Source organism: Myotis lucifugus, unplaced genomic scaffold, assembly GCF_000147115.1.
Source record: "Myotis lucifugus unplaced genomic scaffold, Myoluc2.0 scaffold_80, whole genome shotgun sequence".
Lineage (NCBI taxonomy): Eukaryota > Metazoa > Chordata > Mammalia > Chiroptera > Vespertilionidae > Myotis > Myotis lucifugus.
In genome coordinates this window covers 1,744,366-1,765,135 of record NW_005871128.1, presented here as the reverse complement: position 1 = coordinate 1,765,135, position 20,770 = coordinate 1,744,366, and the positions used below count along the sequence as shown (strand labels likewise).

The window sequence follows — 20,770 nt, the reverse complement described above, 5'->3', positions numbered from 1 at the left end:
AGGAACATATACTCCTACGATTTTCCTAGGTAAATATTAGTATAAAAGAAGTAGTTCTTTATGTAGTGTTTAATGTTAAGGATGATTAGAGCATACTTGCTTGACTTTTGGATGAATATTTAAGAATAAATTAGAAGAATAGATGAGGAATATTTATCTTCAAATATTTAACTAAGTAAAATAAATAAATAAAATTGGATTTTTTCACGTAGTCCAGAAATTAAATCAATGTGCAACAACAACAAAAAAGCAGATTTAAGGCACAAGGAAAAAATGCTTAAGAAATGGAAATTAATGGCTTTGGAATTGTTTGTACTATGAAGGCATGAGTTACATTTCTGGAAGAAATCACTATTTATATGATCTTTTGTCTAGGGATTATTATATTGCATGAGATAATTTGTTAGGTAATTATAATTTAGAAGCATATATGATACTTTAAGCATTATACATATATATTATATTCAGAGAGGGCACAATCAATAGATATTTCTATGGTAAAGTGCCTGATATTATGTATTTACAGTGAAACTCAAACTTAAGATATGTAAAACCAGAAATGGAGAAACTGGTAAAGGAAATCAACAAATTCCAAGCACTTTCTTTTGGGGAATATTGTGGCAGAAACTTATTCACAAGTTATCATGTGAGGTATCAGATATAAGTTCATAGTTGAAAATCTATCATTATTAAGGTTTCTAGAGAGCTCTTATTACAGCATTTAGTAGGATTATATTCCCTTTAAGTGCCACAGAAAGTTTTTCAGTATTATAACAAAACAAAATCTAAAATTTTTCAGAGCATATTAAAATGGCTTCTGGTTCATATTTCTATAAAATTTCAAAAACATTAAGACATAAATTAATTTATGACAATGTTTTAGTTTCTAATTTTTTTAAAGGACAAATACCATATGATCTCACTTATATATGGAATCTAATCAACAAAATTATTTAATAAAAAAAATAGAAACAGGTCAGGCCGGCGTGGCTCAGTGGTTGAGTGGTGACTTATGAACCAGGTCACGGTTCTATTCCAGTCAGGGCACAGTGATTTTCTTTCATCATTGATGTTTCTATCTCTTTCACCCTCTTCCTCCTCTCTGAAATAAATAAAAATATATTTTAAAAAAATAGAAACAGAAGCATACATAGAATAGACTGACAGATATCAGAAAAGAGGGGCATTGGGGACTGCGTGAAAAAAAAGGTGAAGGAATTAACCCAAACCATATAGACCTAACAATTGACATGGTGATTGCCAGAGAGAAAGGGTGGTGGTGGGAGATGGAAGTAGGCAAAGGGGGAATAAATGGGGATGGAGAAACTTGACTTTGGATGCAGTGTGCACATGATGCTTTATTGAGTTGCACACTTGAAACCTATATGGTTTTATTAACCAAGTAGAGACCCAGTGCACAAAAATTCGTGCACTGGAGGGGGGTCCCTCAGCCTGGCCTGCCCCCTCTCACGGTCCGGAAGCCCTCAGGGGAGCAGGCCTAAGCCGCAGTCTGGCCTCCCTCTGTGGGAAGCGACCAGGCTGATCAGGGGAAGGCACCACCCCCATCACCCTGCTGTTGCTGCCACTGCCAGCCACGGTGGATGCGAGGTCTGAGCCCCAGGGCCTTGCAACTGCTGTGGCTTTTGTCCAGATGGATGTCCGGAAGACGTCCAACCTAATTAGCATATTACCCTTTTATTAGTATATATGTCACCCGAATAAATTCAATAAATAAATAAATCTTGTGTTAAATAAATAACATAGCTAAATAGCCATCCATATAGTCATTTTACGTGGAGGATTCAGAAAACTTGAGAATTCCTTTATTTTTATGGTAAAAATGATTAGATTTCTACTGAAAATAGATATTACATAGATTTCCCTTGGTGTTTAAAATCAGCATTTGTTTATTTCCCAAACCCATGTAAGCTGTGACGTAGGGGTCTTCTAACTTATGTAATGTCTTAAAGACAAAAAACATAAATCTTCCTGTATGCTTTAGATTTTTGCTATTTCCCACTGAATAAAAATGAGCTACGGTAAACATAAATATTGGAGCACTGTAAAATTTCTACTTTGTTCAACCCACGATCTTATTAATCATATAATATTTTCATAAACTATACTTTATTTTCAAACTTGCTCTATCAAAACCTATTTTCTGTCTAATTGAAAATCTGCTGTTTTTATACCCTGATTTTTGTATTACTTTTTTTATCAACATCAATTATTCTTCCATGCTAATATTTCACATTTTTTTCTTTTTCATGATTACTAGTAATTCCAGGTTTTACTTCGTAGGTATATCTTTAGTTCATTTGAAGTAAATAGTCAAACTATGTGTTTGCTGTGATGTTCAATCAAGATAATTTTAATGACTAAAGAAAACTAACATTTTCTGAAAGCTTACTAAATACTAGGCATTTTCTAAGCTCTTTAAATGGAATGTCTACTTGATCTTCATGATTATCCCATTTTGTGCATGAATAAATAGCCTTCCATAGTTTAAGAATCTTGCCCATGAATCTAAACATGTGGTGTTTTCAGAGCCAGATATTACATACTATGACTCTTACAAATTACATGAAGTTTGTATAAATTATAACCTGGATAAAAGGTATTTTTATAATTTCCAAATAAAACAATGCTATTAATAATGATTGTTATGGAACAACAATGAATTTTCTCTTGGATGTGTTTGGAATTACCTTTTGGTTTTTATACTTTCTGTCTGGAATTTAAATGTGATCTGGCCCAAAAAATGTAATAGCAGTTTTACCATATTTTTTTGTTTTCTCAATCTAACTACACTACTTCAATAGTTCTTTTATCCCCCTACACAATTAAAGTTAATTTGATAAATTCATAAAATAAAAGAAGAAAAAGTAACTTTTCTTTTGCCAGCAATTGACTTCAATGTGTAATTAAATTTAGCCAAATTTAATTTCTTTATTTTTAATTTGATAACTAAATTCACCCTTCCTTTGTGCCCTGTGTCACTCACTAACATATTTTGATAGGTTCTCCTCCCCTTGCTTTCTCGCCTTCTCTGCTTTACTGTCCCTTAATCCATACTCCCCACCATGGAACCCTCCTACCTCCCTCTCCCCCCACTCTCTTCAAGTCTGAACTGGTGCTCAAGTTTCTAATTTAAACCAGGGTGTAGCAAACTCATCCTCAGGCTAGTCAAGAATGCTGGTCAAGTTTCAAAAAAAAAATTATTAGTTTATTATTTTGCAAAAAGCCAGTCTGAAATCCGTCCTTTTCTCTCATCACATGATCCCTTCTCCCAGCATCAAAGCTGATGGTGAGTTGGTATAGTTCTAACTTTTAAAAAGGTCTTGGACCACCTGAATTGTGTTTTGGGGTAGTAACACATTGGGGTAATTTTTTTTTTCAAAAAAAAGGAAGATCTCTGGCAATGAAACACATTTTAAAAAATTGACAGTGTACTTAGCTTTTTTTTTCTTACCCATATAAGCAGAGCTTCATCAGACTGCTTTTCTAAAAACCTCATATTTTGAACAAAAAGGTTTGAATCTTCTAATTTACAGATAGTTTAGTTCTGTTGATAATGAAAAACCATGATTCTGATTTCTTTTTGAATATCTATATCTATTTTTGATATCTATATTATATTTTTCTTCAGGTAGAACTCTGAAATGGGCATCTAATAGCCTAGTTTGGTCTTGTGTAACAATTTGTAGTGAGAAAATAACTTTCATTTATAAACAGATGTTGATGATAGAATATATTCAGTAATAAATTGTAAAACTTGCCTTTGCTATTTTACCATGTCCATTTTATACACAACATTTCAGAACGAGGTTTTAAAGGCAATTTCCTTTGTTTTAATTTATAGTATGTTTATATTTGAATGAGATCCACATGGTAAACATAATTTGCTTATCCAAATTTTAGCATCACAACTCAAAAACATACATAAAAGAGAGTTTTGAAATCAATGATTTATAAAGTAAGCAGAGACAAACAGGAGTTAGTCTTGCTTCATTATCTGGTGAAAGATGTACTTTACCATCACTTAGCTTTCCCTAATGAAAACGGATATGGAAGTGTTTGGCTACATCTGTATTTCTGTTTTTGATTTTCCCTAATTCAGAACAGTAATCATGGAGCACCAGTCTTGCCCAACAAAGCCAATGTTAGGAACATAGTCCAGTTTTTGTTGTTTGCTATATTCCTTATTCTAGACTCTAACCCTGGTTTCAGTCATGATCTGAGGGGTAAATATTTTCATGGTTATATTGATTTAATGCCATGAAGAATATAAAATTCTCCTTATTTTTGTCATACCCAAGCATTAACTCTGTCTTTCCTGTTGTTCTTTCCACTGTAATTTTAACCTCTTGCTGGTCCATGGTTGTTAAAGACATATTGCAAAAATAGCAGTGCTGTTTTTGCATCACAAGCAGGGAGCACAATGGGAAGAAGAGAGAACCTCTAGTCAGTGTAAGGTATGAGGAGTCACTGCAGTTCTGTGCTGCTGAGAGTTGAACTTGGGCACACGTGGAGTAAGCTCACAGAGGATGAAGGAAAACCAAAACAGAAACAAAAGCATCTAACAAGCAAACCAACAGTATAGAGTGCAAGTGATGATCAAAATTTGAAATTAGAGGGAAATTATTTTGATAAGGAAATTATATGTCCCAGGTCCTTAAAAATGCACACCAATTTCACTGCAGTGTGAAAATTTTCCATCTGAATGGAATAGAAACCAGGGAGACCACCTGCCCTTTCATGGTTGGCAAAGAGTGTTCAGTGCTTATCTTCCCACTTCCTAAGGAAAATCCGATTTTGAACTTAACAAAACAAGCAACTCCAACACTGTTCTTGACAGACAGTTTGTGGGTCACTGACGGACCTATGAGATGGATGGTTTTCCTCCCGTCTTCTCAAGGTCAAAAGCAGAGACCTAAGATGAAAGCATCAGCCCTAAATAATCCCTGACAAAGGGAACATTGTGTACTTAAAGGAATAGCACACTACTTTAGGGTTGACAGGGTGGAGTTAAACAAACATCTGACACTTTTTAAGTCTTATTCATTACTGAAATGTAGTCATTGTTTTGTTATGAGGCGTAAATAAGATCATGCATGTAAATCAAGGTGAAATACCTAGCTTCAGTGAATGGCAGCTGCTGCTCCTCTCTTGAGAAGTATTGAATTAGCTAACCTCCTCAATTCTCAGTTTTTCTGATCCTTTTGAAAGGCATGCTCATTATTACTTTTGGGTATCAGCTATATCTACATGTGCATCTAGCCACACCATTTCTCTTTGAAGTAATACAACTGATCCTATATAATAAAAGGCTAATATGCAAATCGACCGAATGGCAGAATGACTGGTCGCTATGACGCTGGGCTCACGGCTGGCAAGCACAGTGTCGGTGGTGGGGGCCTCTTCTGCCTCCATGGCAGTGCTAAGGAGCCCTCGGGGGATGTCTGCCTGCTGGCTTAAGCCTGCTCCCCACAGACATCCCTCGAGGGGCCCTGGACTGCAAGAGGGTGCAGGCCAGGCTGCAGGACCTTCCCCCCGCCCACCCCCCAGTGCACGAATGTTGTGCACCGAGCCTCTAGTCCAGTGATGGCGAACCTTTTGAGCTCGGCGTGTCAGCATTTTGAAAAACCCTAACTTAACTCTGGTGCCGTGTCACATATAGAAATTTTTTGATATTTGCAACCATAGTAAAACAAAGACTTATATTTTTGATATTTATTTTATATATTTAAATGCCATTTAACAAAGAAAAATCAACCAAAAAAAACACGTGTCATAGATTTGCTATCACTGCTCTAGTCTATAATAATAAAAGTGTAATATGCTAATTAGACCAGACGTCCTTCTGGATGACTGTCTGGATGAAGCCAGGGATGCGAGGGAATCCCAGGTCCCAGTTGCCAGAGGGAAGCTGGTGCCAGCAGCCGGGGGAAGGAAGGCCTACCCTTGCATGAATTTCATGCATCGGGCCTCTAGTAGATACATAAAAGTTCTAGTTATGCTACGAGATCAGATGATGCTGATGACCCCAGTGTAACACCCTGGAAATGCAACTATTATTTTGCATATTATTTCCTATCCTTATAGCTCAGAAGGATGCTTTTGTTCTGGGGACCACCATGGAATCAATGTGGCATGAGATCTCCCCTTGGGAATGGTCCTTATGTGGGGTAGGCCAATTTACATTCTTGCCACAGCCAAAGACATGAGAAATGGAAGAAAAGGTCTGCTTCTCTTTACTCAGATGAATATTTTTTGGTCCAATCTTCATATGTCTAAGAAATAAGTCACAAATGTCTAAACTCCATTTTTTTTTTTTTGGCAGAGTAGACACTTATCATGGCATATGCATATCTCAGTATCAGCTCTTTACTGCATATTTGGGAAAACATCTTTTACTCTTGTCACTCTTTCTCTTAGATGTCAAAATAATGTATATCTCTTCCGTTTTGGTAATACTGACCTATTGCAAGGATCCTACAAGCAGCTTGTGGTCATTTTACAGGTTCATGTATCAAATTGAAAGGGAAGGTCAAACATTTAGGGAACCATGCTTTTCTGTATGATAAAAAAATACTTTGAATAATACATCATATAAGCTAGTATAAAAGAATGTTTTCTTTAGAAACTCATAAATTTCCCAAACAACTGCAGTAAGTTCATTTTGAGGACCACTTCCCCCACTATCAATAAAATGCAGAGTATGAAATTAATTTCACTGCTATTAAACAAACTAAAAAGCTTTTCTTCATTGATATATTAAGACATAGTCATAGTTTTTAAAGACCCTGTTGGTTGATTTCTGCTAAAATATGCATCATTAGAATTTTATTTAAATCTTTTATGATTTTAAAGAAAGAAATATCTGTGTGTACACTTTTTTTTTTAAAAAAGTCACATAATAACTAGAAAAAAGTCTAAAAAATAATTCACTTTTCCCATGGTTTTGTGAAAAGAATGTTTCTGCTTTCTTAAAATAAATGAGGGCTATGAGATCAACTAACCAGTCTTTTGGGGCATGTGAGAGATGATGTCTGTAAAACTCATAGGGCCTCAGGGGAAAGGCACTATATACAGAATGGGGCCAAAGTAGGTTTACAGTTTTTCATATGGAAAACAGTACAATAAATAATAATAGAAGAATAAACTCTGTCTCGCCTACTTACAACTGTAAACCTACTTTTGCCCCACCCTGTATATGGAGAAGAGCTATTGAAAAGTGCTTGTGTGAAGGTAAGTTGGAATTCTTAGTTTGACATGCATATTCCACTACCTGAAATAGGGCCCAAGTTAGCGTTTGTTGGGCTTGTCACCCCTGAGACAGTACACTTCCTCATCGCAGACTGATGTCCCATGGGAAGAGACTGATCATTTCTGTCATCTCAGTCCCACCCTCGGTGCAGTGAAACATCTGCGTGTCTGGACAGCTTCCACAACTGGGCACACACCTCTCGCCTTGATTCTTGATGATTAGCCTTTCTTTTCTCAGGTCCTCCCTCCTGGAGTCCCATGAACTTCAGTCCTCAACTGTTGGTATTTTTCCCCATCACGGCTCTAGTCAGCATGCTGATGTTTCTAACCAAATATCCACTTTTCTAATCCCCACCATGCTTTCAAACTGGAGGGCATGACAGTCCTTTCTGCAAAAGTTGTAGAAAGAATTTCAACTTACAAAAAAAAAATCTTCCTCCTTTGAACTTATCTCTCCTTCTCACACCCCAATCATAGAGGAAAATGGATTCCTCCTACTGTCATATTACCAGGAATTATAAACACATTTCCTTTTTTCTTTTTTTAAATACAGTGGGGCCTTGACTTATGAGTGTCCTGACTAACGAGTTTTTTGAGATACCAGCAGTCTCTCCGCAGATTTTTTGCATTGAGTTGATAGAGTAATTTGAGTTAACGAGCTCCTTAAGGAGCCCCTTAACGAGCTCGGTCTCAGAACGAATTAAACTCGTAAGTCAAGGCCCCACTGTATATTTTTATTTATTTCAGAGAGGAAGGAAGAGGGAGAGAGAGATAGAAACATCAATGATGAGAGAGAATCACTGATTGGCTGCCTCCTGCACGCCCCCCACTGGGGATGTGCCTGCAACCAAGGTACATGCCCTTGACTGGAATCGAACCTGGGACCCTTCAGTCCGCAGGCCGACGCTCTATCCACTGAGCCAAACCGGTTAGGGCTGTCATTCTTAACTCACACTTCATGTCAGTGTGTCAGCATATCGTTCCTAATTGCCCTCTGTGACTGCATACCTCCAATATGTCTTTTCTCCTTTAATATCAGCCACAGAAGCCTATTCTTATTCTTATATTATTACATTTGTTCCTTCTTTGGTTTTTGAACCTTTTTCAATACTGAGTATACTAGAATTGTACATATGTAATATTTAATATATAATATTTAATATGTAATTAAGTGGTTATTTTTAATTTACTCTTTTAAATAGCAGTATAAAGAAGAGAGTGGGAAGTTCTACCAAAGGCACTGCATGAAGAGCCTGGTTTTACAGACAAAACCCCAGAATTACTATAAAGAATCACTCAAAGACCTTACTATCTTACACTCTGTTATCCCAATAAATTAAAATTTTTCCCATGTCACTGAGATCGCCTAATATCCAGCCTTTCTTGGTACTTGAGTTTATAAGGCAATGTAAAACATTTTAAAAACAAGAAAGTTCTCAGCCCAAATGTAAAATTCTGCTTGTGATATATCAAATCCATGTGCTTGTATCTGGCCATAAGTCTATGCTTGTACTATAAAACTAGAAGCTATGCAAATTTTTCATCAAATTATAACAGAGTTGAAATTGAGAGCTAGATTGCAGCGTGCTTACTTTAAGGTCACACTGAGTTAAAATGTATATGCAATTTAAGTAGACAAAATTGTATCTTCTCCACAGTCCTTAAAATCTGATGTAAAATGATTTGGTCTATATGCTGGGTAGAGAATTCTGCACATTTTAAATCATCTGCTTCTAGAGGGGTTAAATTCCAGTATAATTTAGAATTACAGAAACTATAATTTATGAGCCCCAGAATCAAATTTAATCACAGATTGCAAATAAGCAAAGATCAGGAGGATATGTGAATGAGGAACAATGCATTGACTTGTTTTCTATGAAATCATTCATAAAGGATACTGCAAGAACTTTTCTGAAATGAAGGAAAGACAATCTGTGCACAAGTTCCATCACAGGTGTTTTGGGTTAAGCAGTCAATTACTGTGAGTTTATGGAGGGAAAAACAAACTGGAATTTATGCTAACATCTTAGAGCGATATGAACGTTTAGACTCTGATAAATGCTCAAATGAATGTTTTTCAAACTGTATATTCTGGAGGGAAACTAAATGCTCCTATTTGGAACCACTTATCCTTGTAACATCAACATGTCTCTAAAGAGCTGTTTTATGTCAGAGTCTCCTTTAATAACCCTGATTTTAAAGAAATAAACACTTTGAAAGTCACATTTTCCAAAAAGAATGGCCTGAAATACAAAACCAGTGAGTTTGGGATGGATCTTTGGTTTGCCGGCTTACCTTCTCTCTGACTCTAAACGTGAAATAGTGTGTTCTCAGACAGATGTGAATACAATACCCTGACCCCAGTGCTTACCCAAGTCTTAAGGGTCCGAGTAGTGTATCTGGAAGTCTTGAATCTCCAGCTTCAATTATGATAAAATTTAGTAGGCATGAACCCCGGACTCACATTCGTCCCTCTTGATTGCCGTGTGAAGAGAATAATTGTTTCTTTTTAGAAGATGTCATCCTAGCCCAGTCTTTATTCACTGTGTGGTTAATACAACTGAGAAATTATATGACCAGATATGTTTTGCTGCTCACATTGTTTCTCTTCCCTTGGTACCTGTATGGTCATTTTGAGGGGCAAGATGGCAGCCAACATATGAATAGTTCTAAAAGTTTTTACATGCAAAGATCTAATGGGTATTCTTTTTACAAACATAAAAGGCAAATACCTCTGCCAATTCCAAACCCCAGACTTCCATTTTTGTTCTCATGATCTCTTTCATTTAATAATCCAAGAATTCTATGATATACAAGCCTAGGGTAATTGGGCACAAACATTGTATCTTTGGGTGTAGCTGCCGTCAGTGAAATCACTGGAATGCTGGTAAGCTCTTCAAGGGCCTTTGCTATCTCCTATCTTCTCCCATTTGTGTAGGAGACCCCAAAGGTATTTAAGCTTAAACAACCAAATTCTTCTCTTTCTCTTGTTATCAACCTACCCATTTAACAGGTCACATTTCTTCCATCTGCCCAGTGTACAACATTAGGGCCTGGATATAATGCAAGTGTCCTAAGTAGAACCCAAGAAAGGATCTGGGGTGTTTATCTAAGGTCCCTTGAGATAAACTTTAACTGTGCAGGTGTGGGACATTCAAGCAGTTGCTAGCCAAGAGGCTACTCTACCCAAGCAGGACCAAGGGCAGGCCTAGAACCAAAAAGACCAGAAACTTTAATTTCAGTTTTAAGCATACGCAAAATAATTAAATTAACTGCCGAAGGAATTACACCACATGAAACATATGCAGTTGCAAATCACACAGCACTTTATTACTCAATAAAAGTTCCTGATGCTGTGGGTACAGGCTTAATGGGACCCCAGTGGTGCTGTCCTCTCGGGTCCGGCAGCTGGGCTGGTCCGGTCCGGATGCAGGGGGCTGGCGTTCCTCACCCGAGAGCTTGGTAGTGTCTAGATCGGGAGGTACTAGCCATTCTTCTGTCCTCTGGCAGAGAGAGGAGCCTGGAGCAGCGTCGCTTGCTGCACTGACAAAAGGACGTGCCTTTGTGGCTGTCTCTACAGGCAAGCACCATTGGCTGGCCAGGACCCATTTTTAAAGCCTGTTTCGTACCCTCAGCAGTTCAGGTGGCTATCAATGAATTACGTCAATGCACACATGTTAATTTCAAATAGGGCAAGGGGTTACATGCGGTTATCTAGGGAGAGTACACCACTCACTCAAATGGTTATTTTGACAAGTCACTCTGAGTCAGTAACTGAAGTTCAAATCCTTATCTATGAGGTACACACGCTTCAGGGCAGTGGGGAATGTGTCCTTAATATCACACTTTAAGTTTCAAGGAAACATTTCAAAACCTTCCTAATATTTTTAGACAGTCTTTAAGCATTTTTAAACATTTATATATTTTACTACAACAGCAAGGGAGGTGACCTCTTGATCTAACAGTCACTTCATGCATCATTGGCACTGTCTCTCGCTTTGGTACACTTGTTGGTGCACCTTAAAGTCCCAATGCTCTGCTCACCTTTGAACAGTGACCACTCAGAAGCTCATGCTGATGCTGGTATAGGAGATAATCTTGGATCTACAGTCTGTCATCCTGTCCCAGTGAGGAGATGCTCCAAAGCCACTCTTCTGATTTAGGGAGAACCTTTTCCCACCACCTGTGTCACATTACTAACCAAGCTCCAAAGTAGTGATGCCTTGACTTCCTAGTATTTTGTAGGGACTTTAGGTAAAAACAGTTCTATGACATTTTCTTGAATTCTCTTTGTTCTTTAGAAGTTAGTCATGCAACCTAATTGGAGCTGCACAGACTTAAAATCACTGTTTCCTTATACTCACTAGGACATTGTTCTGAATCTATGAGTTAGGGATTCACCTTTTCCTTAGAATGACTTTCCCATGAAGTTGCTCCATCCTCATTCAAAAACATGTGCAGTGAATTACTCCTACCAATATTCTAGCTATGCCTAGACATGTCTGAATCCCAAGGTGACTAAGCTTGGGCTCAAGCTGATGTCCTTACCATCCTTTTAACTTAATACTCTTTGTATTATCCCACCCCATTTTTATGGTATATTAATGCTTAATCTTTATATATCATCTATCTGTAATACTATACCTTTTAAACTAGAAGTAAAAAATAAGGATCAACTATGAAAATTAAATCCATACTAATACACATCTACATATAGTTTTCCTAAATCAAAAGGTTTTGGGTAGACTTCTTTATTTTTATATTTGCAATATCTAAAACATACTGTATCCTTAATAATAAAATTGACCACGTTCAAATAAATTTTATAAAAGATTCAATATTTTCAATACATGTAATATAGTCTGGGTTCCCATTAGCACTTCTAATAGAAACAACTGTTCAGCCATTCAAAAGGTTTAGTCTACATAATCAATGTAGGTGTATTGTGTCTGAAGGAGTAGGTCAAATAGTTAAGCTATGGTGTAGCTCAAGACCAAAAGTAACTGAGCAAGCATTAACTTATGGAATCTTAATAGTCACCTCATTGCTGAAGTAAAAAGGAAACCAAGAGGAAACTTAATAATATCAAAAGTTATTTTAAAGGGAGTTCACATTGGTTTGAAGGGTACTTGACTTCACACACAATATCCACCTTTGTAAAGCCCAAGAAACCCATATTTGTAACACACGCACATCTTTACGGTTTTCAGGACATAAATCTTTAGAGAAGTATTTTTTTCTCCACAGATAAAAATTAAAATATTGAAAGTCTTTAGAAAAATAATAAAAAGAAACCCTCCTGCAAACCAAAGGAAACTTGGAACTTTGCGTTAAGTGCCTATTTAACTATAAAAGGGTCTGTGTGTGTTGTAATGAATGGAAAACCGATTTTACTATATTCCATTTGTGAACATCTTGCAGCAACCTATTTCAGTATTAGAAAGATCATATATTAAAAATAATTTCTGCAGTCATCAATCTATACAAGTAAAAATCTAGTTTCTGTTAAATTAACACTTCATTAAAAAATCAAAATAAAAGCTCAACAAATACTTTTTATGTTGTACTCCAAGACAGGGGGAAAAAATCAAAAATTTGAAGAACAGATTGCCAGTTATTCTATTCCATAACAGTTAAGTTTCTCAGTTCTTTTTTTTTTTTTCTGTTGCTGAGCTCTCTGTCACTGGAAACATCTTAAACCAATTTCAACTGCTACACCTGAATAAACATGTTGTAAAAGTGTTTATGTATTGAAGTGGGTCAGTTCAAGGTATGGTATTTGGCTGGAACTTCTAATTTCTCTTTTTACAGCAAAAGGGCTGCCAGAAGGAGGAAGTCTGAGCTGAATTAATACATTTGTTACAGTGGAAGTAGAATGGAAACTGCTCTGACCACAAATCAAACTGCCTCTTTCATTTATGCCAGTGATAGAGTTTTTCTAAGAAATATAGACTCTGGCATAAAGCCACTGTAAGTTTGCATTTAAAAGAGAAACGTATATGCTTATTTGTTTAAGGTTTACTGCTTTGATTATTTGTAAGTTCTTTCTTGGGCAGGACTGAGCATAGTGTCATTGGTGAGGTGGAATGCCATTTTAATACTTCTAGGGACTGAGCAGGTTTTGCCAATATGCTGTAGAACAATTGTTGAGGATCCTGATGCTGCCTGGACTGGAGCACACTTTTTTTTATTTAACCAATACCTCCGCATTTAAAGGACCTCTGTGTCTGTCCCAACAGCTGCACAGCCTCACATGACACAGTCTCATTTTCTGACGGTGGAAGGTCTCCTCACAATACAGTATACACAAAAGTGTTTATGCTGCCAAAATAAATTTTGTTAAGAGCATGGGTTTATTTGCTAAAAAGCCATTGATGCTGTTTCAGGGACTTGTTTTCCTTTTCCTTCTTCTAAGGTGGGTCAGGCCATAGAGTGGACTGAGGTTGCTCCACAGTCTTCACTGAATAAATATTTTAAGAAAACATGCACATCTCCCATGGGGCAAAGCAGAGTCAGTCATGCACATATTTCAAACCACATTATATATTACTCTTCAAAGATGGGTAATTTCTCTATGTCAAGTAGATAATTTGCATGAGTTTTTAGTCATTCTCAACTAAATTTACAACATAAGATTACATAGTTCATTCTCTTTGTGTGATTTTCATGGACCAATATCAGCCAGTGGTTTGCTTCATATATATTATAGTATTAAAGTATATGATTAGATATTTATGTTATATATAATATTTTCAGTGATTGTTTTAAACTCGAGAGGATAATAAGAGTGAATTATAAAAAGGGGAAATAGTAATATGTAACTCCTAGATTATTTTTGGAATCAAATAACACAAAGAAAACAGTAAAATGACTAGCATATCCATTGCAAGGGCTCCAAAACATTTGGCATTATTATAATTATACTAGAGGCCCGGTGCACAAAAATTTGTGCACTCAGGAGGGAGGGGGGGTCCCCGGCCTGTGCCCTCTCGCAGTCTGGGACCCCTCGGGAGATAACGACCTGCTGGCTTAGGCCTGCTTCCGGTTGGCAGAGGGCAGGCCCAATCCCTAGGTGCAGCCCCTGGTCGGGCTCAGAGCAGGGAGGATCGGGAGGTTGCGATGCCACCCTCAGTCATGCTCAGGGTAGGGCCGATTGGGGGGTTGGGGCACCGCCCCCTGTCACACTCAAGGCAGGGTGTTGGGGAGGTTGCGGTGCCACCCCTGTCACGCACAGAGCAGGGCCAATCAGGGGGTTGGGGCGCTGCCCTATGTCACAGAGCAGGGCCCATCAGGGGGGTTGGGGCTCCGTACCCTGTCACGCACAGAGCAGGGTCGATCAGGGGTTTGGGGAGCTCCCCCCTGTCATGCACAGAGCAGGGCCCATCAGGGGGTTGGGGAGCTCCCCCCTGTCATGCACAGAGCAGGGCCGATTAGGGGGTTGGGGTGCCTTCCCCTGTCACGAACAGAGCAGGGCGGATAGGGAGGTTGTGGCCCCTTCCCCTGTCACACACAGAGCCTCACGCTTATCCCGGTGCTGGGAGGCCCCCTGTCACGCTGATCCCGGTGCTGGGAGGCATATTACCCCTTTACTATATAGGATAGAGGCCTGGTGCATGGGTGGGGTTGGCTGGTTTGCCCTGAAGGGTGTCCTGGATCAGGGTGGGGGTCCCCACTGGGGTGCCTGGCCAGCCTGGATGAGGTGATGATGGCTGTTTGCAGCTGGTCACACACCCTTCAGGGTGGGGGTCCCCACTGGGGTGCCTGGCCAGTCTGGGTGAGGGGCTGAGGGCTGTTTTCAGGCTGGTGGGTGACTGAAGCTCCCAACCACTCCTTTTTTTATTTTTTTTTATTTTTTATTCTGGGCCAGCTTTAGCTCTGAGGCTTGGCTCCAGCTCTTAGGCCTCGGCTGCTGAAAGCAGGTATCTGGTTTGTTTGGGTTCTATAATCGAAACACTGTTTCAACTCCAGCTCTGAGATCCCGGCTAGCTGAAAGCAGGTTTCTGGGGTTTTGTTTAGCTTCTATATTTGTAGCAATGTTTCAAACTGTAAGCTCAGAGGCCGGCAGCGGCAGGCGGGTAACGTTGGAGTCCTCCGTCACTGAAGCAAGCAAGCCTCATGTTCGCTTCAAGCATGCCTGGCTGCCGGCCGCCATCTTGGCTGGCAGTTAATTTGCATATCGCCCTGATTAGCCAATGGGAAGGGTAGCGGAGTGACACCAATTTGCATGTTTCTCTTATTAGTGTAGAAGTGTTATCATTATTACCCCAATGGGAGAGGTACTTTATTAACCTCTACTGCTAGTCCCTAGGACACCTTGACTTCTAACTCACTCCTCTACCTGCCCTTCTTCTCTGATGCACAGCCATACCGAGTGGCTCAGAAAGGTCAGAGATGAAGGTCAGTCTTCATGCTCATCGGGCATTTTTCTCCTTTCTGAAAGACTCCAGGCTTGGTTTGTGTCTTCTGAGATCTTTTCAGTAAACATTCAGTTGTGTCAAAACTCAGAAGGAGAGGAATTATGAAATCTTCATGTTTCCCTCCAGTTGAGAAAAAGCTGGCACTTAAAGCAAGTCCCCATCCCCAGCGGGGCTTCTGGAATGACCTTTGAAGAGCTTTAAGTAGAGCCCAGCTCTGTAAAGTCTGCTGGGCACAGGCCAGAGGGCAAGGGGGAGGCTATCAGCACTAATTAATGCTTGAAGGGCTCCAAAGGAGCTGGAGAAAGTAGCAACATCCAGCCAGCCATTCAGCTTTTATCACTTAGAGGAAAATTATAGGGAACTTAATACAGAAGAGCCCATAGCTCATATTTTTGAAATTGTTACTCAATGTGGACATTTCCAGGCTGATGGTAGTCAACCTTCCCACGTACGGTATTGCTGACTTCCAGGTCTGAGAGCTCTGTTAGTGGAGGCAGCCCGAGGGTGTTCTGTGGTAGAAGAATGATGCAAAATGCAAAACCAAGCATGGATAATTGTCTGTAATCGTAAACTCGCAATGTTTATAAAGATATTTGGCCTGAAAAGAAAAGATTCTGATAATGTTTTAAAACTCCCCCCCCCCACCAAAGTACCCTCAGAATTCATTCATATCAGGTAAACTTGATCTTGTTTTTCATAAACTGAGTGTGCATTGTGTTCTAGGACGCAGTATCAACGTCAAATCTGCTGGTCTGGTGGGCAGACATGGGCCTCAGTCAAAACAACCGTTCATGGTGGCTTTCTTCAAGGCGAGCGAGGTACTCCTGCGATCCGTGAGAGCAGCCAACAAACGGAAAAACCAAAACCGCAGTAAATCCAGCTCTCACCAGGACTCCTCCAGAACGGCCAGTGTCGGAGGTAAGGTAACACCGGAGCAGCAATGCACAGAGTTATGGGGTCACATGTTGCAAATCAAGTAGCCGCCATAAATTTACTCTCTGGATATACCTTTATTTGGTTTATTAAATCACCCAGCAATATTTCTAGCATCCCCAGAATGTTTCATCAGTGAATCACTTGGTAATTCATTTTAAAATAAGTATGGCTGGCCTTGCTATGTTGAAAGATTCAGTTCAAATTAAAATCAAGCTGGCAGTAATAAAATTATGAAATGGCTACGTCAACAAAGTCTAGCCAAAAGTGAATTGCACAGCTTGCTGAGCTGACCTCCCCAGGACCTCTCAAATATGGATGGGTAGCCAGGTAAATTCAACATAAAAATGTTTCTTTAGTACTTAAAACAATACATGTGAATCAGGCAGTTTAAATTTTTTTCTGACAATAAAAGCAGGAATTAAGATAATTAAGATATTTGTATTTCCATTAATTTTTTGGAGGGCTATTATCTCGATAATCTGCCCTGTTGTGTATGTGTGTGTGTGTGTGTGCGCGCGCTCACGTGCATGCGCACACACACATACACACGTATATAAAAATCTTACAGTGAAATATTATAAGCACACAATGGATCCCAATGAGCCTGCAATTTAATCTATTGATTGGTAGAAGGGATATAAAAGTAAATTTGATCTAAATGCCTCTAACTGCCAAAATCTGAAGTGATTTCATCATATTATTTATGCCAATTAGGGCCTTGTTTAGTCCAGGCCACAGGCAGATTTTTATAAGCTCTTTTTAGATAAAAATGATGGCTATTTTATGCCAAGAAGTTATCTTTATCTCTAAACAATAAGTCTATTTGGAGGGGAAAAGTTACCGTAGCACATCTCGACTTAGTCTAACATGTTGGTTCATTTGTGAAATATGTGTTCTTCCATGTTAATGGTCACCACATGTGAGGCACAATAGATGAGCTGGCAGATAAAACAGATGTAATCCCTGCATATGGCTTTTCAGCAAATTAGAATGCTTAACTCTTACATAAAGACATATCCAGACAGTGTTTGCCATTATACCTGAACTCTTCATCCCCACCCCCCAATCACTTAAAACTGATAAATCATATAAAAACACATGTTTTTGTTTGTCTGTCTGTCTGTTTGTTTATTTTTGCATCTGGGACTGTCAACAAAAATAATAAGTGGAATTCATTGGAAACTTCCTAAAGTATGGGCTCTAGGAGAATACTGTTAGAAAGAAATCTATTTGGTGTATTTAACAACAGAAGCAAGAGGGAGGATTTCTTTATGAAAAAACATTATACTGAATTACATGCTATGTATAGAGTGATGTGGTTTTTTGGTTTGTTTGTTTAATCTTCACCCAAAGATATGCTTATTGATTTTAGAAAGAAGGAAGGGGGCGAGGGGAGAGAGAGAGAAACATTGGTTGGTTTCCTTCCAGTCCATACCCAAACCAGGGGTCAAACCCACAACCTAGGCATGTGCCCTGTCCAGGAATCAAATCTGAAATCTTTTGCTGTGTGGATGACACTACAACCAACTGAGCCACACCAGCCAGGGCTAGAGCGATGTTTTAAAATAATTACCTAACAAATAAGTTTAACCATCTTTTTCACTTGAAAATAAAACATGATAGTAGTGCCTCATTACCAATCTATTTTATAAAGATCTTCAGAAGATATTTAGTTTGGCAAAAATTGTAATTGGTTAATATGAAAGCTGGGGAAAAACAACTTTCTAAGACCTTCCCTTCCTTGTAAATACTCGCCTGTCAAAGTTGTATATTTTTCTTTTCATGTAGAATGGTCTGAAATTGGTTGAAATGTTTTTAATTTAATGTAGCAGACTGCATTAAGAAAAAGGTTTGTTAAAACTTGAATAGAATAGTAAATACTTTTTGAGGAAACTACAAAGGGAAAAGCCCAAGTCCTGTACTTATTATTGAGCTCATAACATCTCTGGCAGAGGCGTTCTAGAGAGCGAAATCATCAAAGTCCTTTTCCCCATTGGTGAACTCTGTTTATCTTCTCTTCCTGACCACAAGTAACAAATGTACTGCTATAACGAGAGATGAATAAAACATATGGGGCAGAAATCACGTAAGTTTTCACCAGTTTCCTAACACCATTTAGAGCACAAAATTATTCTAATATAGACCAATATTTTCTCTTTTAAAAGTTTGTCATTGGCAACCATTTCTGTGAAATATGTGGTAGATGGTTTTGGAGCAAGTTCATATTTTGATAATAAAAAGGAAGAAAGTAGCTGGTTTGTGTCTATGCGACTTAACCTTTCAATAGGTACTAATCAAGCAGACAGGAAAAAAGTCTTATGGAATTTGACCTAAAAGACAGGGCTTTAAGGAAAGGGAATGCTAATATAAACACAAAATTTGATACTTAGGAGACTTGAAATGCCAGTGAAACTTTAAAATTATCCAAATATAAATAATAAATGTTGTAATAGTACTAGGCTTTTACAATAAAATACTGTGCAAAGACTCCATGGCTAAGAAAGGAGGGAGGAGTATTTTAGTAGATGTTTGCCTGATTGCGTTTTTTTTTCAAGTCAAATCATCAAATGTTGACAGTCTCAGTTAGTGCAGGAGAATTAAAACTCAGGTTGTTATTGCTGTGTTTACCCCCACTTCTTTCCTATTTCAATGATTCTTGCCTTCTGATTTCTTAATACCCCTTTATTCCTGCATATTCCTAGGGGAGAGCCTAGGACCATGTCTAGCATATAACAGAAACCATCAAAATACTTGGTGTTTAAGTTAATGTGTTGACTGTATGGGAAAACCTAACCCCCTCTTCAAGTTAAAATACACTGAACCACAGCTCCCAGGTTTTCTGCAGAAACTACCCCTCTTTAGTTTTTTGGCAAGAAGATTGAGTAAACATGTTATGGGAGAGGTAGCCTGTTTCATGATGAGGCAGTACAGTGGATGTTTGAATTTGGGTGTAGGGGGAAGACAATGGAGGCAATAGCTAGCTTTTAGGTTAGCCACTCTTTAAGATATAAAGGCACAGGGTTGGTAAAAAATGTTAAAGAACCTACTGAGAGCAAGATGCTGTCCTATATCAGCGCCAATAAGAATAGAGCATTAAGAATTTGGAAAAAACTAAAATGCCAAAAGGCAAGTCCTGGTTCACTGCAGAACTGCTTGATAAGATTACTTATTGTGTGCTCCATGCCGGAGATCTTTGAAGGCAAATCCAGTTATTGGTGGCCCTGCCCTACACCATGGTGATTTCTTAGGACACTTTCTTTCAAAAAGTGATTATAATGAAAGCATTGTGCACTTATTCTCAACCCTGACAGGCATTATCTCTTGCCTAGTGGATGCAATGTAAAGTAATACCTCTTGGACAAACATATTAATCAAAACCAGAAAGAACAATTAATTGGAATCAATTGTTTAGAATATTTTATATAATTAATATACGCTTTCATTACTTAAAAATAATCAAGTCATAAATAAGGCTAGAATTCTCCTTTGATCAATTAATCCTTTTGAGATAGGTTACCCCGATATCAACAGGGTATGAGCACTTCCAAACCTTTTCTTCCATATATAGTCTCTTTTGGAGAATATATTTTTGTTATGTGTTCTTAACTACATGATTGATGTATTTTATGTATTTTTAGAGACTGTTTTTAAGAGCAGTTTTAGTTAGGTTCATAACAAAATTGGGAGGAAGGTATAGATTTGCCATGTACTTCTTCGTCCCATTCATGGATAGCCTCCCTCATTATCAATATCACTCACCAAAATGGCATATGTGTAACCAAAGATGACCCCACATTGACACTCCATAATCACCCGAAGTCTAGTTTACCTTAGGGTTCTCTCCTGGTGTTGTACATTCTGTAAGTTGGGACAAATGTAAAATGATGTATATCCTTTGTTATAATATGCCCTAAGAATCCTGTGTCCTCTGCTTATTCATCCCCCACTCCTCCTTAGCAACCACCTATCTTTTTATTGTCTCCATAATTTTCCCTCTTTAGGAATGCTGTATCCTTGTTTTATCTATTTTTTTAACAATATGTTTCCACCATCTTTAAAATTGGTGACCTCATTCTTGGTGACCTCTACCGCATATAGTCAATAGTGCTTGTGAGAGTTTATTTAATCACATCGCTCTTAAAAGGGAC

General features: G+C 38.4%; 1 protein-coding gene across 1 annotated transcript in view; it reads left to right on the top strand.

Annotated features, from left to right (window-relative positions):
* BMP5 (bone morphogenetic protein 5) overlaps positions 1 to 20,770 on the top strand; it is a 117,133-nt gene that overhangs the window by 82,929 nt on the left and 13,434 nt on the right. The window contains exon 4 of the mRNA XM_006090709.2: positions 16,410 to 16,604. Coding sequence (XP_006090771.1) covers positions 16,410 to 16,604 — 195 coding nt within the window. The remainder of the gene's footprint in view (positions 1 to 16,409; positions 16,605 to 20,770) is intronic.